Below are 20,350 nucleotides of genomic sequence, written 5' to 3' on the forward strand. Positions count from 1 at the left end.
ACACCACTGGACACGGTCCTGCCCACCAGAAAGACGATCCTCATCCACCAGAACACAGGCACCAGTCCCCTCCACCAGGAAGCCTACACAACCCACTGAACCAACCTTACCCACTGGGGGCAGACACCAAAAACAACGGGAACTACAAACCTGCAGCCTGCGAAAAGGAGACCCCAAACACAGTAAGTTAAGCAAAATGAGAAGACAGAAAAACACACAGCAGATGAAGGAGCAAGGTAAAAACCCACCAGACCGAACAAATGAAGAGGAAATAGGCAGTCTACCTGAAAAAGAATTCAGAGTAATGATAGTAAAGATGATCCAAAGTCTTGGAAATAGAACGGAGAAAATACAAGAAACGTTTAACAAGGACCTAGAAGAACTAAAGAGCAAACAAACAATGATGAACAACACAATAAATGAAATTTAAAATTCTCTAGAAGGAATCAATAGCAGAATAACTGAGGCAGAAGAACAGATAAGTGACCTGGAAGATAAAATAGTGGAAATAACTACCACAGAGCTGAATAAAGAAAAAACAATGAAAAGAACTGAGGACAGTCTCAGGGACCTCTGGGGCAACATTAAATGCACCAACATTCGAATTATAGGGGTCCCAGAAGAAGAGAAAAAGAAAGGGTCTGAGAAAATATTCGAAGAGATTATAGTTGAAAACTTCCCTAATATGGGAAAGGAAATAGTCAAGTCCAGGAAGTGCAGAGAGTCCCATACAGGATAAATCCAAGGAGAAGCACACCAAGACACATATTAATCAAACTTTCAAAAATTAAATACAAAGAAAAAATATTAAAAGCAGCAAGGGAGAAACAACAAATAACATACAAGGGAATCCCCGTAAGGTTAACAGCTGATCTTTCAGCAGAAACTCTGAAAGCCAGAAGGGAGTGGCAGGACATATATAAAGTGATGAAAGGGAAAAACCTACAACCAAGAATACTCTACCCAGCAAGGATCTCACTCAGATTTGATGGAGAGATTAAAACCTTTACAGAAAAGAAAAAGCTAAGAGAATTCAGCACCACCAAACCAGCTCTACAACAAATGCTAAAGGAACTTTTCTATGCAGGAAACACAAGAGAAGGAAAAGACTTACAATAACAAACCCAAAACAATTAAGAAAATGGTAATAGGAACATACATATAAATAACTACCTTAAATGTAAATGGATTAAATGCTCCCACCGAAAGACATAGACTGGCTGAATGGATACAAAAAACAAGACCCGTATATATGCTGTCTACAAGAGATGCACTTCAGACCTAGGGACACATACAGACTGAAAGTGAGGGGATGGAAAAAGATATTTCATACAAATGGAAATCAAAAGAAAGCTGGAGGAGCAATTCTCATATCAGACAAAATAGACTTTAAAATAAAGACTATTACAAGAGACAAAGAAGGACACTACATAATAATCAAGGGATCAATCCAAGAAGAAGATATAACAATTGTAAATATTTATGCACCCAACATAGGAGCACCTCAGTAAATAAGGCAAAAGCTAACAGCCATAAAAGGGGAAATTAACAGTAACACAATCATAGTAGGGGGCTTTAACACCCCACTTTCACCAATGGACAGATCATCCAAAATGAAAATAAATAAGGAAACACACGCTTTAAATGATACATTAAACAAGATGGACTTAATTTATATTTATAGGACATTCCATCCAAAAACAACAGAATACACTTTCTTCTCAAGTGCTCATGGAACATTCTCCAGGATAGATCATATCTTGGGTCACAAATCAAGCCTTGGTAAATTTAAGAAAATTGAAATTGTATCAAGTATCTTTTCCAACCACAACGCTATGAGACTAGATATCAATTACAGGAAAAAAACTGTAAAAAATACAAACACATGGAGACTAAACAATACGCTACTAAATAGCCAAGAGATCACTGAAGAAATAAAAGAGGAAATCAAAAAATACCTAGAAACAAATGACAATGAAAACACGACAACCCAAAACCTATGGGATGCAGCACAAGCAGTTCAAAGAGGGAAGTTGATAGCAATACAATCCTACCTCAAGAAACAAACTCTCGGGCTTCCCTTGTGGTGCAGTGGTTGAGAGTCTGCCTGCCGATGCAGGGGACACGGGTTCGTGCCCCGGTCCAGGAGGATCCCACATGCCGCGGAGCGGCTGGGCCCGTGAGCCATGGCTGCTGAGCCTGTGCTTCCGGAGCCTGTGCTCCGCAACGGGAGAGGCCACAACAGTGAGAGGCCCGCATACAGCAACAACAACAACAACAAAAAGAAACAAACTCTCAAATAAACAACCTAACCTTACAACTAAAGCAATTAGAGAAAGAAGAACAAGAAAACACCAAGGTTAGCAGAAGGAAAGAAATCATAAAGATCAGATCAGAAATAAATGAAAAACAAATGAAGGAAACGATAGCAAAGATCAATAAAACTGAAAGCTGGTTCTTTGAGAAGATGAACAAAATTGATAAACCATTAGCCAGACTCATCAAGAAAAAAAGGGAGAAGACTGAAGTCAACAGAATTAGAAATGAAAAAGGAGAAGTAACAACTGACACTGCAGAAATACAAAGGATCATGAGAGATTACTACAAGCAACTCTATGCCAATAAAATGGACAACCTGGAAGAAATGGACAAATTCTTAGAAAAGCACAACCTTCTGAGACTGAACCAGGAAGAAATAGAAAATATAAACAGACCAATCACAAGCACTGAAATAGAAACTGTGATTAAAAATCTTCCAACAAACAAAAGCCCAAGACCAGATGGCTTCACAGGCGAATTCTATCAAACATTTAGAGAAGAGCTAACACCTATCCTTCTCAAACTCTTCCAAAATATGGCAGAAGGAGGAACACTCCCAAACTCATTCTACAAAGCCACCATCACCCTGATACCAAAACCAGACAAAGATGTCACAAAGAAAGAAAACTACAGGCCAATATCACATAGATGAACATAGATGCAAAAATCCTCAACAAAATACTAGCAAACAGACTCCAAAAGCACATTAAAAGGATCATACACCATGATCAAGTGGGGTTTATCCCAGGAATGCAAGGATTCTTCAATATATGCAAATAAATCAATGTGATAAACCATATTGACAAATTGAAGGAGAAAAACCATCATCTCAATAGATGAAGAAAAAGCTTTTGACAAAATTCAACACCCATTTATGATAAAAACCCTCCAGAAAGTAGGCATAGAGGGAACTTACCTCAACATAATAAAGGCCATATTTGACAAACCCACAGCCAAATCGTTCTCAATGGTGAAAAACTGAAACCATTTCCTCTAAGATCAGGAACAAGACAAGGTTGTCCACTCTCACCACTATTATTCAACCTAGTTTTGGAAGTTTTAGCCACAGCAATCAGAGAAGAAAAAGAGATAAAAGGAATCCAAATCGGAAAAGAAGAAGTAAAGCTGTCACTGTTTGCAGATGACATGATACTATACATAGAGAATCCTAAAGATGCTACCAGAAAACTACTAGAGCTAATCAATGAATTTGGTAAAGTAGCAGGATACAAAATTAATGCACAGAAATCTCTTGCATTCCTATACACTAATGATGAAATATCTGAAAGAGAATTTAAGGAAACAGTCCCATTTACTGCTGCAACAAAAAGAATAAAATACTTAGGAATAAACCTACCTAAGGAGACAAAAGACCTGTATGCAGAAAACTATAAGACACTGATGAAAGAAATTAAAGATGATACAAACAGATGGAGAGATATACAATGTTCTTGGATTGGAAGAATCAATATTGTGAAAATGACTATACTACCCAAACAATCTACAGATTCAATGAAATCCCTATCAAATTACCAATGGCATTTTTCACAGAACTAGAATAAAAAATTCATAATTTGTATGGAAACAGAAAAGACCCCGAATAGCCAAAGCAGTCTTGAGGGAAAAAAACAGAGCTGGAGGAATCAGGCTCCTGGACTTCAGACTATACTACAAAGCTACAGTAATCAAGACAGTATGGGGCTTCCGTGGTGGCACAGTGGTTGAGAGTCCGCGTGCCGATGCAGGGGATGAGGGTTCATGCCCCGGTCTGGGAGGATCCCACATGCCGTGGAGTGGCTAGGCCCGTGAGCCATGGCTGCTGAGGCTGCGCGTCTGGAGCCCGTGCTCCGCAACGGGAGCGGCCGCAGCAGTGATAGGCCCACGTACCAAAAAAAAAAAAAGAAGAAGACAGTATGGTACTGGCAAAAAAAAAAAAAAAAAAAAAAAAAAAAAAAATATATATATATATATATATATATATATATATATATATAAATGGAACAGGACAGAAAGTCCAGAGATAAACCCATGCACATATGGTCACCTTATTTTTGATAAAGGAGGCAAGGATATACAATGCAGAAAAGACAGCCTTTTCAATAAGTGCTGCTGGGAAACTGGACAGCTACACGTAAAAGAATGAAATTAGAACACTCCCTAACACCATACACAAAAATAAACTCAAAGTGGATTAAAGACCTAAATGTAAGGCCAGACGCTATAAAACTCTTAGAGGAAAACATAGGCAGAACACTGTATGACATAAATCCCAGTAAGATCCTTTTGGACCCACCTCCTAGAGAAATGGAAATAAAAACAAAAATAAACAGATGGGACCTAATGAAACTTAAAAGCTTTTGCACAGCAAAGGAAACCATAAACAAGACGAAAAGACAACCCCCAGAATGAGAGAAAATATTTGCAAACGAACCAACAGACAAAGTATTAATCTCCAAAATTTACAAGCAGCTCATGCAGCTCAATATCAAAAAAAACAAACCAATCCAAAAATGGGCAGAAGACCTAAATAGACATTTCTCCAAAGAAGGTATACAGATTGCCAACAAACACATGAAAGGATGCTCAACATCACTAATCATTAGGGAAATGCAAATCAAAACTACAATGAGGTATCACCTCACACCAGTCAGAATGGCCACCATCAAAAAATCTACAAGCAATAAATGCTGGAGAGGGTGTGGAGAAATGGGAACCCTCTTGCACTGTTGGTGGGAATATAAATTTATACAACCACTATGGAGAACAGTATGGAGGTTCCTTAAAAAACTAAAAATAGAATTACCATAGGACCCAGCAATCCCACTACTGGGCATATACCCTGAGAAAACCATAATTCAAAAAGAGTCATGTACCACAATGTTCATTGCAGCTCTATTTACAATAGCCAGGACATGGAAGCAACCTAAGTGTCCATCGACAGATGAAGGGATAAAGATGTGGCACATATATACAATGGAATATTACTCAGCCATAAAAAGAAACGAAAATGAGTTATTTGTAGTGAGGTGGATGGACCTTGAGTCTTGTCATACAGAGTGAAATAAGTCAGAAAGAGAAGAACAAATACTGTATGCTAACACATATATATGGAATTAAAAAAAAAGGTTCTGAAGAATGTAAGGGCAGGACAGAAATAAAGACGCAGACGTAGAGAATGGACTTGAGGACACTGGGAGGGGGAAGGGTAAGCTGGGACGAAGTGAGAGAGTGGCATGGACATATATACACTACTAAATGTAAAACAGATAGCTAGTGGGAAGCAGCTGCATAGCACAGGGCGATCAGCTTGGTGCTTTGTGACCACCTAGAGGGGTGGGATATGGAGGGTGGGAGGGAGACGCGAGAGGGAGGAGATATGGGGATGTATGTACATGTATAGCTGATTCACTTTGTTATACAGCAGAAACTAACCCACCATTGTAAAGCAATTATACTCCAATAAAGATGTTTAAAAAAATCAAAGAAAAAAGCTATTGAGCAGCTATTGTATGTAATCATATTTATTTGTTTAATTAACTCTCAGAGCAATCCACATTTAGGTAAGAAAACTAAGCTCAGACTTGACTTTGCTCTGATCACATGGCTGTGAAGACTCTCCCAGGAGGCATGTGGCTCCCTGGAGACAGCACGGACCCTGGAGTCAGAGTCTTCCTCCTACCACTAAGTTGCCAAGTTGCCATTGGCAAGTTACTTTTCTACCTAAATTAGTTTCCTCACTTATAAAATGGAGATAATGATCTCAGCCCCACCTGCCTCAAGGGATCATGAGACTCGAATGAGATCAGCAACGTGGAAACGCTTCATGAACTGTAGTGAGTTATTAAAAGGTGAGATATTATAAAGCCAACTGAGTTTGGTTTTGAACAGTCAGGGAGGATATTTTTTTACAGTGACACCATTACATTGTATTTGTCTATGTTGCTTAATTGGCTTGTTAGCATCTATGAAAAATGCACAGATAAGATCACCCCAGTGGCATGGGATCAAGCCAGCAAATTACAGACCCAATCTTCAGCAGCATCTCCTCTTTCATATTTGAAACATTATGTGCTCCAATCAGTCTGGCACTATTTCACGTATTTGGTTTATAGGAAAGGGGATTGATTATTCTTGAGAGGGGGGCAGTGGCCAACATCAAAATGCTGTTGGGTTCTTTGCAAGATCTCAACATCCCAAGGCTTCACCTGGGTTCCGCTCCATCACTGGGGTGAAACTGCGCTCCTGAAGGCCCCACATCAACCTCCTAGTCATTGAGTTTATGTATTTTCCCTCAAGTCATCATCTTTCCTGAGTGAGTGCCTGCAACATGTGCACTTTCAGCTGCCTCTTCCTTTAAACACAAGTGGAAATAGCTTTGTTGTTCTTTCTGCTTACAAAATAATGCAAGTTCTTAGGGGGAGAAATGCACACAATACAGAAATGTATAAGGAAGTTAAGTAAAAGTTACCTGAAGTATCACAACCCAGAGTTAAATTTTGTTGTGTATTTTGCTAGACTTTTATATAATCTTTAATTAAAATGAGCTCATACTGTTGTGAAGGAGTAAGGTATGCATGCTTTTCCCCCCTTTTAACAATATAATGTAGATGGTCCCACATCAGTAAATTTAGATCTGTGGTTCCTCCCTCTCGGATGTACTGCAAGGATTGCTGTGACACAGCCTAGTTCTCCTCCTGTGTCTTTCACTGATCCATTTGTCCCCCCTCTGCCGCCTGCACGAAGCCTGGCTGTTGTTCCCTTGGCAGGGCAAGCCCTCTCTGAAAGGCCCCTTTGTTGGGTCTCACAGCCCATCACATGCTGCTCACGTTGCAGTCAGCCTCTTGAGGGCAGCAGCTGTGTCTCATTCATCATTATAGCTCTTCTCAGTGGCTGGCCCAAGGCCTTTTACCAATTAGGTTTGCCAAAAATATTTGGATTGAGTGAATAAATGAATGACTTCTTGGACTGCCTACACACTGGATCAGTCACCAAATCACGCTGGTTTTCTTCTCTGATGTCAAATCACAGATGCACGTGGATCTTTTGAGTTTGCCTTGTGTGGTATGGTACAAGATGAAGGCACACGGTTCCCACTTCGCACTCTAGCCGTCTGGGCAGCCATCTTCTCGTGGCCGTCATCCTCTTACAAGCCTTTGTCATCTCATCCTTGAACTTCTGCTGTAGCCTGCTCTCTTTTTTGCTGTTCCTACTCTACTCTTATTTTGGTCCATCCTACTTGCTGGTGGCACTTTAATTTTCTGAAAACATTGATTGCAATGTGACTTTTATCATGGTCCTTCAATGTCAACTGCCTGCAAGGCCCTGGAATAGCCAGTTCATGGCTACCATTCCAAACTCACCTCCCACCGCTCCCACTTCGGATCCTCTGCCTTTCTGGTCCATCCAGTCCCACATGCCTGTGCTCATACCATTCTGCCTTCCTAGAGTGTCCTTCCGCTGCCCCTGCATCCTCCCCAGACTCCGATCTGTCCTTTCCAGTTAGCAGCCTCTCAATGTGGCTAATTCCATTTTGTGCCTCAGAAAACTGCCAATAACTGAAAGTCATGGAGTTTGGGGATCACTTGGTGAAACCATAAATACTAAATACAAGAATATCACGGACATGTAGTACTGGTTTTCTATACTTTCTAAGCACAAATTGTTCACCACTGTTTATTTTTATAGCCTTGAGAATGTATAGTTTATGTCTCCCAACTACATTATGAGTCTTTAGGGGTAGGATGCTTCTTTTGAATTCCGTAAGCACCCAGAACTAGTGCCTCGCAAATAGAAAGAATGTAATACATATTTGTTGGTTGATAAAAGCTACTGAGTGGACTAAGAAGGCCACAAGGTCAGCATGAAGTTTCTCCTGAAACAGGTTTCACAATGAATGTCTGCTTGTTCTCACCATCCTTTTCCCCTTGTATTATAGTTTAGTTCTCACTTCATACATTAGCACCCTCAAATCTGTTTAATCACAAACATCCTCCTCTAATGTGGTGTGTTATTTGTTTTATGTTTATATCAATGGTGCTTACCAATAAAATTAGACACCAATCCATCATTAGGGGTGTATTAAATTAAGGTTCCTACTATAATGGATCACCAAGCTGTGATTAAAAATGATGGTGTGTTATGCTTACTGACTTGAAAGGATGTCTGAGGCATACGTTTGTTTGAAAAAGCAGGTTAGGAAAGAGGATGAGGAGTTTAATTCCATTTATGTAAAATGTTATAAATACACGTTACATATATCACCAAAATGTTAACAGTAGTTATTTCTGGGCAGTGGTATTTCTTTATACTTCTCAGTGTAGTTTGAAGTTTTTCTATTGAACATACTTTTTATAATGAGAGATGAAAAACTATGTATATTCCTGTTGGGAAACGTAAGGGTTGCCTTTCTTTTCATTTGGTAGGACTGCTACCAGAGCCTATTGAAGTTCATCTTTCTTTCTTTTTGCTTTTTCTTAAGAAACACAGAAGAAATGCCCCTTCCTTTTAAAATCTTCAGTTACTTTACATTCCAAAAATATTGCTCCGAGATTCTTGTAGTCAATGAGTTCTATGGACAGAATTTCACTTGTGGTAAGTATTCAATTTTGGAATTTATTTTTACATATTAGTTTGAAAAAAAAACAATTCCTTGAGGGAAATGTATTTTTTAAGTAAATGCTATATTGTAAAATAGATTTAAAACTTTGTTTTGAAGAGTCTAACATTTTCTCTGATTTTAAAAATAATAAGCAGTAGTCAAGCTAGTCACTTGTCAAAGATCAATAGCTTAAGGGCACTCTGATGCTTTTAGAAAATGATAGACTTAATGTATACTGAGGTAAACTCTAGTATATTCTGGATGGATCAGTTCCTATACCTACTGAACAGGTTGAAGCAGGCTGCAGTGGCTTCTTCTTCCCCCAAATGTACAGAGTATGTAGCTGGGTGAAGCCATTTTTGGCGAAAATCTGTTCCCTAATCCCACAAGAAGGCAGTGGGAGCACAGCAAGGCCCTCCTGGCCATTGGAAATCCCAGGCCACTCTGTGAAGACATCTAAAGAACAGGGAAGAATTTAGTAGTTGTTTTATCTATCTTTAGGTGATAATATTAGTAACCTTGGGATATTCAGTGCTAAGTGATCATAATTTTTATCAGTACTATGGTACTGAATATACACCCAAAATGGAAACAAACCCATTTCCATTTTCAAGGCCCCCAACACTCACTATTGTTTCATCTAATAATGAATTCTGGGCTCTCTAAAATTTCCTGTATCTTCATGAAGAAGAGTACTTAGCAGAATGCTGAGCATTTAGTGGGCATCTGATAAATACGTGTTGATTAAATTACCTTGCAAGTACCATATTTGACATTGTCAATCTTTTCCCTGGCAGGCAACTCAAATGGTTCTATGTCAACTAATCCAATGTGTGCCTTCAGTCAAGGAATTCAGTTCATTGAGAGAACCTGCCCAGGTGCAACATCCAGATTCACAGCCAACTTTCTGATTTTGTATTCATTTATCCCAGTTCTTGTCATCCTAGGAATAATTGTTTTTAAAATCAGGGATTATCTCATTAGCAGATAGTAAAGAACATTGCTGCGAAATGGAACTTAAGCTCCTAGATGTACGTGACTGCTTTGAATTTCTGAAATAAGAATGTCACGTGATTCTTTTTTTTTTTTTTTTTTTTTTTTTTTTTTTTTTTTTTTTTTTTTTTTTTTTGTGGTATGCGGGCCTCTCACTGTTGTGGCCTCTCCCGTTGCGGAGCACAGGCTCCGGATGCGCAGGCTCAGCAGCCATGGCTCACGGGCCCAGCCGCTCCGCGGCATATGGGATCCTCCCAGACCGGGGCACGAACCCGTATCCCCTGCATCGGCAGGCGGACTCTCAACCACTGCGCCACCAGGGAGGCCCTGTCACGTGATTCTTAATAGTGCCTCGTAAGACTCTTAACCATTAAGACTCCCTGTGCCCCTTGGATCCATTCAGGCCTTGAATGCTATTCCAGGAGGGACATGTGGTATTTGGAAATTGTGACTGAGCTGGTCCAAAGGTGTAAATAATAATTCATAAAGTTATGGGAGACTAGTGTGACTATTTGTTTTCTTTGTTCTAGACACAGAAAAATAGGTCAGTTAAAGCTTATGCTTACATTTGATAAAGGCTTTGGTAAAAAAGAAAACATTTGAATGATTGTAAGTAACAGAAAAAGTTGTGGTTTGATTGAAGCAAAGCATCATGCAGAATTGGGTAAGAATGCTTTCATTTTCATTTAAAAACCCTATTTATGTGCACATGTCTACATAAGTTAACTGATCACATGGAGAGGATGTTGGACAGATGTTGGATAAAGACCCCTGACACAGAGCATCCACTCATTTTACTGATGGTTAAAATGAAAAATGGCAGAAATGGGCTGAACTGAGAACAGCACACTAGACAAAAAGATTAGTTTGCTATTTTTCACTTTCTGCTTAGTTTACTTATAAAATTAAATGTTACTAAAGTATATGCACGGAGAAATGATATTTTTAATGTTGGAGAGCAGTTGTTATTTAAAGTCCACATAGAAAAGATGCTCAATTGACACAACATTTACACTAAGAACAGAGTCACACACTAGGAATTCATGTTCTTGAATTGTAAAGAGAAAGAATGCTGATAAATACATATTTTTAGGGATTAAATGATGTATATAGATTATTAAAAGTGGGTTCTGGACTAAATGACTGATCTTTCTGATCTTCAAGTAATTCATGTACAAGTCTGAAATGAAACTGTCTTCATGTTACCATGGTAACTTTGAGTGAGAATATCTTAGATAGTACATGAACTTGTTCAGTTACTGTGACCTAACTTGTAATGAATGACAAATTATAGTATTTGAAAGATCTCACATTATAGTGGGAAAGATCATTTCATTAAGGAAACCACAGTAAAATTCTATTTCTTAGAACAGTATTTAAGGATCTGCAGACATTGGTAAAGTACCAGAATAGTATTGTCAATTTTTATAAAAGGTCTTTGACACTGATGATTATGGTGTAATAGTTACATAATGTCTTACAGATTATATATGTCACATCAGTTATAGACAATTCTGGAGATGATAATCTATTAAAGTAGTTCAAAGAGAGTCCCACAGGAACCTCTTTTGAAATCACTGATTTCAACTTACTAAAGATATGGGTGTACAATGCAAGTGGAAACACTTTCTACTATTCATATGCAGATGAATTTCATTCTAGCTCAGAAACATTTGGAAAATTGACATAGCACGTGACTTCAAGCTATTAAATGTTAGTGATACCATCTTAGAAAAACACAATGACTTTCAACATGTGACAGTTTGTCTCAGTCAAAAATGGACAGTGATGTATAAGAAAATCAAAATATATAATAAAAATTCCTATTCCCACCAAGTCAGTGATATTTCTGAGATCAAAACGTTCACTGTTGATTTAAAGGGAGCTCTTTCTCCACAGCACTCAAGCAGGGAGCCTGTCTGCTCCTAAGACTGCAGTTCCTTGTAGACATGGTGAAATTGTTTTCCAGAGTGTTGGAACCACATGCATTGTAACTAGTTTAGGAAGTCATATTTCACTACAATAACCAGGCAGTTTGCTATCCACTTGGATACCACTCATCAATCTTGGTGTTCTTGAGGTTAGTAAGTGTGCTTTTTTGAAGCTGGGTGCATGGCATATTAGAGTCAACATATTTTATAGTGGAAATGGAAGAACAGAGAATAAATTACTTTCCTGTTTAATGACAGCAATTATGCTTACTCCAACTGAACTTGGCTAGCAGATACACAAGTCTCCAGGAGTCTGAAGGCTTCTTAAAGGCTATTATGCCTTGGAAATTATCTTAGTTATTACTAACTCATGCAGTCTTGGCCTGTTTATTGATAGACTATCTCCTTAAATTTGCCTGTTCTTCAAAAAGTTATACTCAAAGTAAGTATGTCAGAATCACCAGAGGTGCTGATGAAAAATGCAGATTACTGAGCCCCATTCCAGACCCACTGATTCAGGATCTCTGGGTATGGGGACTCAGGAATGTGCATTTTATTTTTTTTCTTTTTTTAAAAATTGAAATGTAGTTGATTTACAGTGTTGTGTTAATTTCTGCTGTACAGCAAAGTGATTCAGTTATACATATATATACATACTTTTTTATATTCTTTTCCATTATGGTTTATCATGGATACTGAATATAGTTCTCTGTGCTATACAGTAGGACCTTGTTGTTTATCTATTCTATATATAAAAGCTTGCGTCTGCTAACCCCAACTTCCCGCTCCATCCCTCCCCAACCCCTCCCCCTTGGCAACCACCAGTGCCCTCTGTCTGTGATTCTCTTTCTATTTCATAGATAGGTTCATTTGTGTCATATTTTATTTTATTTTTTTAATTTATTTTTTATTGAAGTATAGTTGAATTACAATGTTGTGTTAATTACTGCTGTATAGCAAAGTGACTCAGTTATACATATACATTCTTTTTCATATTCTTTTGCATTATGGTTTATCACAGGATACTGAATATAGTTCCCTGTGCTATACAGCAGGACCTTGTTTATCCATTTTGTATATACCAGTTTTCATCTGCTAATCCCAAACTTCCAGTCCAACCCTCTCCCAGCCCCTCCTCCTTGGCAACCACCAGTCTATTCTGTGTCCCTGATTCTGTTTCTATTTCATAGATAGGTTCATTTGTGTCATATTTTAGATTCTACATATATATGATATCATATGATATTTGTCTTTCTCTTTCTGACTTACTTCACTTAGTATGATAATCTCTGCAAATGGCATTATTTCATTCTTTTTTTATGGCTGAATAGTATTCCATTGTATATATGTACCACATCTTTATCAATTCATCTGTTGATGGACATTTAGGTTGTTTCCATGTCTTGGCTATTGTGAACAGTGCTGCTATGAACATATGGGTGCATGTATCTTTTTGAATTATAGTTTTGTCTGGATATATGCCCAGGAGTGGGATTGCAGGACCATATGGTAGTTCTATATTCAGTTTTCTGAGGAACCTCCATACTGTTTTCCACAGTGGTTGCACCAACTTACATTCCCACCAACAGTGTAGGAAGGTTCTCTTTTCTCCACCCCCTCTCCAGCATTTGTTATTTGTAGACTTTTTAATGATGGCCATTCTGACCAGTGTGAGGTGGTATTTCATGGTAGTTTTGATTTGCATATCTTTAAAAATTAGTGATGTTGAGCATCTTTTCATGTGCCTATTGATCATCTGTATTTCTTCTTTGGAGAAATGTCTATTTAGGTCTTCTGCTCATTTTTCAATTGGGTTGTTTGGGTTTTTTTTGTTGTTCAGTTGTATGAGTTGCTTGTATATTTTGGAAATTTAGCCCTTGTTGGCCGTGTTGTTTGCAAATTTTTCTCCCATTCCATAGGTTGTCTTTTTGTTTTGTTATGGTTTCCTTTGCTGTGCAAAAGTTTGTAAGTTTGATTAGGTCCCATTTGTTTATTTTTGTTTTTACTGCCTTGGGAGACTGACCTAAGAAAACATTGGTACAATTTATATAAGAGAATGTTTTGCCTATGATCTCTTCTAGGAGTTTTATGGCGTCATGTCTTATGTTTAAGTCTTTAAGTCATCTTGAGTTTATTTGTGTGTATGGTGAGAGGGTGTGTTCTAACTTCACTGATTTGCATGTGGCTGTCCAACTTTACCAGCACCACTTGCTGAAGAGACTGTCTTTTTCCCATTGTGTATTCTTGCCTCCTTTGTTGAAGATTAATTGACCATAGGTGTGTGGGTTTATTTCTGGGCTCTCTGTTCTGTTCCATTGATCCTTATGTCTGTTTCTGTGCCAGTACCATGCTGTTTCAATTACTGTAGCTTTGTAGTATTGTCTGAAGGCTGGGAGGGTTATGTTTCCTGCTTTTTCCTTTTTCATCAGGATTGCTTTGGCAATTCTGGGTCTTTTATGGTTCCGTATGAATTTTAGGATTATTCTAGTTCTGTGAAAAATGTCATGGGTAATTTGATAGGGATTACATTAAATCTGTAGATTGCTTTGGGTAGTATGGCCATTTTAACAATATTAATTCTTTCAATCCAAGAGCATGGGATATCTTTCCATTTCTTTGAATCATCTTCAGGCTTCTTTATTAATGTTTTATAGTTCTCAGCATATAAGTCTTTTTTTTGTGTGTGTGTGTGTGTGTTACACGGGCCTCTCACTGTTGTGGCCTCTCCCGTTGTGGAGCACAGGCTCCAGATGCGCAGGCCCAGCAGCCATGGCTCACGGGCCTACCCACTCTGCGGCATGTGGGATCTTCCCAGTCCGGGGAACGAACCCATGTCCCCTGCATCGGCAGGCGGACTCTCAACCACTGCGCCACCAGGGAAGCCCAGCATATAAGTCTTTTACCTCCTTGGTCAGGTTTATTCCTAAGCATTTTATTTTTGGGGGTGCAATTTTAAAAGCTATTTTTTTTCATATTCCCTTTCTGATATTTCATTGTTGGTGTAAAGAAATGCAACCGATTTATGTATGTTAATCTTGTATCCTACTACATGCTGAATTTGTTTATCAGTTCTAGTAGTTTTTGTGTGGAGTCTTTAGGGTTTTCTATATATAGCATCATATCATCTGCATAAAATGACAATTTTTCCTTTCCCTTCCAATTTGGATACCTTTTATTTCTTTTTCTTGTCTGATTGCTGTGGCTAGGACTTCCAGTACTATATTGAATAGAACAGGTGAGAGTGGGCATCCTTGTCTTGTTCCAGATTTTAGTGGGAAGGCTTTCAGCTTTTCACCATTGAGTATTATATTGGCTGTGTGTTTATCATAAATAGTTTTTATTATGTTGAGATTATGTTCCCTCTGTACCCACTTTGGTAAGAGTTTTTATCGTGAATGGATATTGAATTTTGTCAAATGTTTTTTCTGTGTCTATTGAGATGATCATGTAGTTTTTGTCTTTTCTTTCATTTATGTGGTGTATCACATTGATTGATTTGCGCATGTTGAGCCATCCTTGTGAACTTGGGATGAATCCCACTTGGTCGTGGTATATGATCTTTTTTTATGCATTGTAGGATTCGGTTTGCTAATATTTGTTGAGATTTTTTGCATCTATATTGGCCCTAATTTTCTTTTTTTGGTGCTCTTTGTCAGGTTTTGTTATCAGGGTGATGGGGGCTTCATAGAATGTATTTTGGAGTGTTTCTCTTCAATTTTTTGGAAGAGTTTGAGAAGGATCAGTACAAGTTCTTATTTGTATGTTTGGTAGAATTGGCCAGTGAAGCCATTTGGTCCTGGACTTCTGTTTGTAGGGAGTTTTTTTATTGTTGTTTTATTTTATTTATTTTTTATTTTTTTCTGCTTTGTAACAAATTTAATCAGTTATACATACACATATGTTCCCATATCCCCTCCCTTTTGCGTCTCCCTCCCGCCCTCCCTATCCCACCCCTCCAGGCGGTCACAAAGCACCGAGCTGATCTCCCTGTGCTATGCGGCTGCTTCCCACTAGCTATCTACCTTACATTTGGTAGTGTATATATGTCCATGCCGCTCTTTCGCTTTGTCACAGCTTACCCTTCCCCCTCCCCATATCCTCAAGTCCATTCTCTAGTAGGTCTGTGTCTTTATTCCTGTCTTACTCCTATGTTCTTCATGACATTTTTTTCCTTAAATTCCATATATATGTGTCAGCATACAGTATTTGTCTTTCTCTTTCTGACTTACTTCACTCTGTATGACAGACTCTAGGTCCATCCACCTCATTACAAATAGCTCAATTTCATTTCTTTTTATGGCTGAGTAATGTGCCACATCTTCTTTATCCATTCATCCGATGATGGACACTTAGGTTGTTTCCATCTCCGGGCTATTGTAAATAGGGCTGCTATGAACATTTTGGTACATGACTCTTTTTGAATTATGGTTTTCTCAGGGTATATGCCCAGTAGTGGGATTGCTGGGTCATATGGTAGTTCTATTTGTAGTTTTTTAAGGAACCTCCATACCGTTCTCCATAGTGGCTGTACCAATTCACATTCCCACCAGCAGTGCCAGAGTGTTCCCTTTTTTCCACACCCTCTCCAGCATTTATTGTTTCTAGATTTTTTGATGATGGCCATTCTGACTGGTGTGAGACGATATCTCATTGTAGTTTTGATTTGCATTTCTCTAATGAGTAAAGATGTTGAGCATCCTTTCATGTGTTTGTTGGCAGTCTGTGTATCTTCTGTGGAGAAATGTCTATTTTTATTTTTATTTATTTTTTAAATTATATGTATTTATTTGGCTGCATCGGGTCTTAGTTGTGGCATGTGGGATCTTTCATTGCAGCACTTGGGTTCTTTGTTGCGGTACGTGGGCTTCTCTAGTTGTGGTGCATGGGCGCTAGAGTGCATGGGCTCTGTCACTGTGGCATGCGGGGCTTTCTAGTTGTGCACGGGCTCCAGAGCACACAGGCTTAGTAGTTGCGGCATGTGGGCTCTCTGGTGTGGCTCGCAGGCTCTAGAGTGCACAGGCTTAGTTGCCCCATGGCATGTGGGATCGTAGTTCCCTGACCAGGGATCGAACCTGCATCCCCTGCATTGGAAGGTGGATTCTTGACCACCGGACCACCAAGGAAGGCCCTGTAGGGAGTTTTTAAATTACAGATTCTATTTCACTTCTCGTGATCAGTGGTTCACATTATCTATTTCTTCTTGATTTAATTTTGGTGGGCTGTGTGTTTCTAGAAACTTGTCCATTTCTTCTAGGTTGTTGAATTTGTTGGCATATAATTGTTCATAGTATTACCTTATGGTTTTTTCTATTTCTGTGGTATGAGCTATTATGCATCCTTTTTCATATCTTGTTTATTTGGGTTCTTTCTCTTTTCTTCTTGGTGAGCCTGGCCAGAAGTTTGTCAATCTTGTTTATCCTTTCAAAGAACCAGCTCTTGGTTTTATTGATTTTATTCTATTTTTTTAATCTCTTTTATTTATTTCCTCTCTGATCTTTATTATTTCTTTCCTTCTGCTGACTTTTGGTTTTGTTTGTTCTCCTTTTTCTGATTTTTTTAAGTGGTAGGTTAGGTTGTTTGAGATTTTCCTTGTTTTTTTGAGGAAGGCCTGTATTGCTCTGAACTTCCCGCTAAGAACTGCTTTTGCTGCATCCCATAGATTTTGTATGGTTGTGTTTTTATTGTCATTTGTCTCAAGGTATTTTTTTCTTTTTTTTTTGCGATACGTGGGCCTCTCACTGTTGTAGCCTCTCCCATTGCAGAGCACAGGCTCCGGATGCACAGGCTCAGCGGCCATGGCTCACGGGCCTAGCCGCTCTGCGGCACGTGGGATCTTCCCGGACCGGGGCACGAACCTGCATCCCCTGCATCGGCAGGTGGACTCTCAACCACTGCGCCACCAGGGAAGCCCCTCAAGGTATTTTTTAAATTTCCTCTTAGATTTCATTGATGACCCATCTGTTTTTTAGAAGCATGTTGTTTAATCTCCATGTAATCGTTTTTTCTCACTTCTTTTTCTGTGGATACTTTCTAGGTTTATGCCATTGTGGTCAGAAAAGATGCTTGAAATAATTTCTATACTTTTAAATTTGCTGAGGCTTGTCTTGTGCCCTAGTATGTGGTCAATCCTAGAGAATGTTCCATGTGCACTTGAAAAGGTGTATTCTAGGTTTTTTGGATGTAATGTCCTGAAAACATCAATTAAGTCTAACTGTTCTATTGTATCATTTAGGATCGCTGTTGCCTTATTCTCTGTCGAGAAGATCTGTCCATTGATGTGAATGCATGTTAAAATCTCCTATTATTACTGTATTCCTGTCTATTTCTCCCTTTACATCAGTTAGTATTTGTTTTATGTATTTGGGTGCTCCTATATTAGGTGCATATATGTTGATGAGTGTAAAATCCTCCTCTTGTATTGAACCTTTTATCATTGTATAGTATCCCTCTTTATCTTTCTTTATGGCCTTTGTTTTAAAGTCTATTTTGTCTGAGTATTACGACCCCTGCTCTCTTGTCATTTCCGTTTGCATGAAATATCTTTTTCCGTCCCTTCACTTTCAGTCTTTGTGTGTCCTTTGCCCTAAAGTGGGTGTCTTGTAGGCAGCATATCGTAGGCCTGTGTTTTTTATCCAATCTGCCACTCTGTCTTTGGACTGGAGCATGTCTTTGGACTGGAGCATTTACTCCATTGACATTTAAGGTAATTATTTTATTTATTTTTATTTATTTATTTATTTATTTTGCGGTATGTGGGCCTCTCACTGTTGTGGCCCCTCCCGTTGTGGAGCACAGGCTCCGGACACGCAGGCTCAGTGGCCACGGCTCATGGGCCCAGCCACTCCGCGGCATGTGGGATCTTCCTGGACCGGGGCACGAACCCGCGTCCCCTGCATCGGCAGGCGGACTCTCGACCACTGCGCCACCAGGGAAGCCCTGAGGTAATTATTGATAGATATGTATTTATTGCCATTTAAAAACTCGTTTTCTCATTAATTTTATATTTCTTCTTTGTCCCTTTCTTTTTGTTTTTCCTTTTGTGGTTTGATGACTTTCTTTTGTATTATACTTATGTTCTCTTCTTTTTGGTTTTTGTGAATCTGTTGTATGTTTTTGATTTGTGGTTACCCTGTTTTTCAAGTATGTTAACCCCTTCCTATATCTATTTGCCTTAGACTGATAGTCATATAGGCTCAAACACATTCTAGAGGAAAGAAAAAAACCCCTACATTTTCTTACTCTCTTCCTCCACATTTTATGATTTTGATGTCCTCTTACATCTCCATCCTTTTGCTGTTCATTGTGGTTATCATCACTTTCACAGAAATTTTTTGATGTTTTTTTAAATCTGTGTACTGGCTTACTTAAGTGATTTACTTTCCAATTGTAATTTTCTCTTTCCTATAGATTCCTTTCTTCTACTTAGAGAAGACCTTTCAATATTTCCTTTAGGATAGGTTTAGTATCACTGTATTCTTTTAGTTTTTGCTTGTCTGAGAAATCCTTTATTTCTCCTTCTATTCTAAATAATAATCTTGCTGGGTAGAGTATCCTAGGTTGCAGAGTTTTTCCTTTCAGGACTTTGAATGTATCTTGCCACTCCCTTCTGGCCTGCAAACGTTTCTGTAGAGGCCAGATGGTAATAGCCTTATGGGGGTTCCCTTGTAATTAACTCTTTCGTTTTTCTCTTGCTGCCTTTAGAATCCTCTCTTTAACTTTTGCCATTTTTATTATAATATGTTTTGGTGTAGGTCTGTTTGGGTTTATCTTGTTTGGGACCCTCTGTGCTTCCTGTACCTGGATATCTGTTTCCTTCTTTATGTTTGGGAAATTTTCAGCCATAATTTCTTCAAATACATTTTCGATCCCCTTTTCTCTGTCTTCCCCTTCTGGAATCCCTATTATGCATTGATTGGCATGCTTTATATTATCCTATAGGTCTCTCATATTGCTTTCATTTTTTTTTTCATTTGGCTTTGTCTGCTGTCCTGATTGGGTGACTTCCATTATGCTATCTATCTTCCAGATCACTTATTCATTCTTCTGCATTATTCATTTTGCTATTCATTGCCTTTAGCTCAGCTTTCATCTCTGCAAATGAGTTTTCTAATTTTTCTGGGTTCCTTTTTATAGTTTCTAGTTCCTTTTTACAGTACTCTGCATTTCTGTTGATAGCCTTTCTTAATTCCTTCAGTATTTATTTTCATTATCTCCTTTTTGAAATTGGTGTCTATTAGACTAAAGAGGTCTGTTTCATTATTTGTTCTTTCAGGGGAATTCTCTTGGTCTTTTATCTGGGAGTGGTTCCTCTGCTTCTTCATTTTACTTATATTTCTCTTACTCTGTGAGTTCAGGAGAAACAATTATCTACTGTGATCTTGGAGAGCTATTTATATGTGGGGATGTCCCTGTGTAGCTTGTGTGAGTTTAATATATTTGGTGCAAGGTCTGTTTTTATTATGGATGCCTGTTGACTCTTTCCTCAGCGTGTGCTGGTTGTTATCCCCTT

At 38.6% G+C, this 20,350-nt stretch overlaps 1 protein-coding gene across 1 annotated transcript in view; it reads left to right on the top strand.

Moving 5' to 3' along the window:
- The window catches only part of ABCG5 (ATP binding cassette subfamily G member 5), a gene marked incomplete at both ends in the record, with an annotated part of 35,063 nt that extends 25,155 nt beyond the window's left edge, over positions 1-9,908 (top strand). Inside the window, 2 exons of the mRNA XM_079720845.1 lie at positions 8,798-8,910; positions 9,715-9,908. Of these exons, the coding sequence (XP_079576971.1) occupies positions 8,798-8,910; positions 9,715-9,908 (307 nt within the window). The remainder of the gene's footprint in view (positions 1-8,797; positions 8,911-9,714) is intronic.
- Between the last annotated feature and the right edge of the window lie 10,442 nt (positions 9,909-20,350).

This window comes from Hyperoodon ampullatus (assembly GCF_949752795.1).
Source record: "Hyperoodon ampullatus genome assembly, chromosome: 15".
Lineage (NCBI taxonomy): Eukaryota > Metazoa > Chordata > Mammalia > Artiodactyla > Ziphiidae > Hyperoodon > Hyperoodon ampullatus.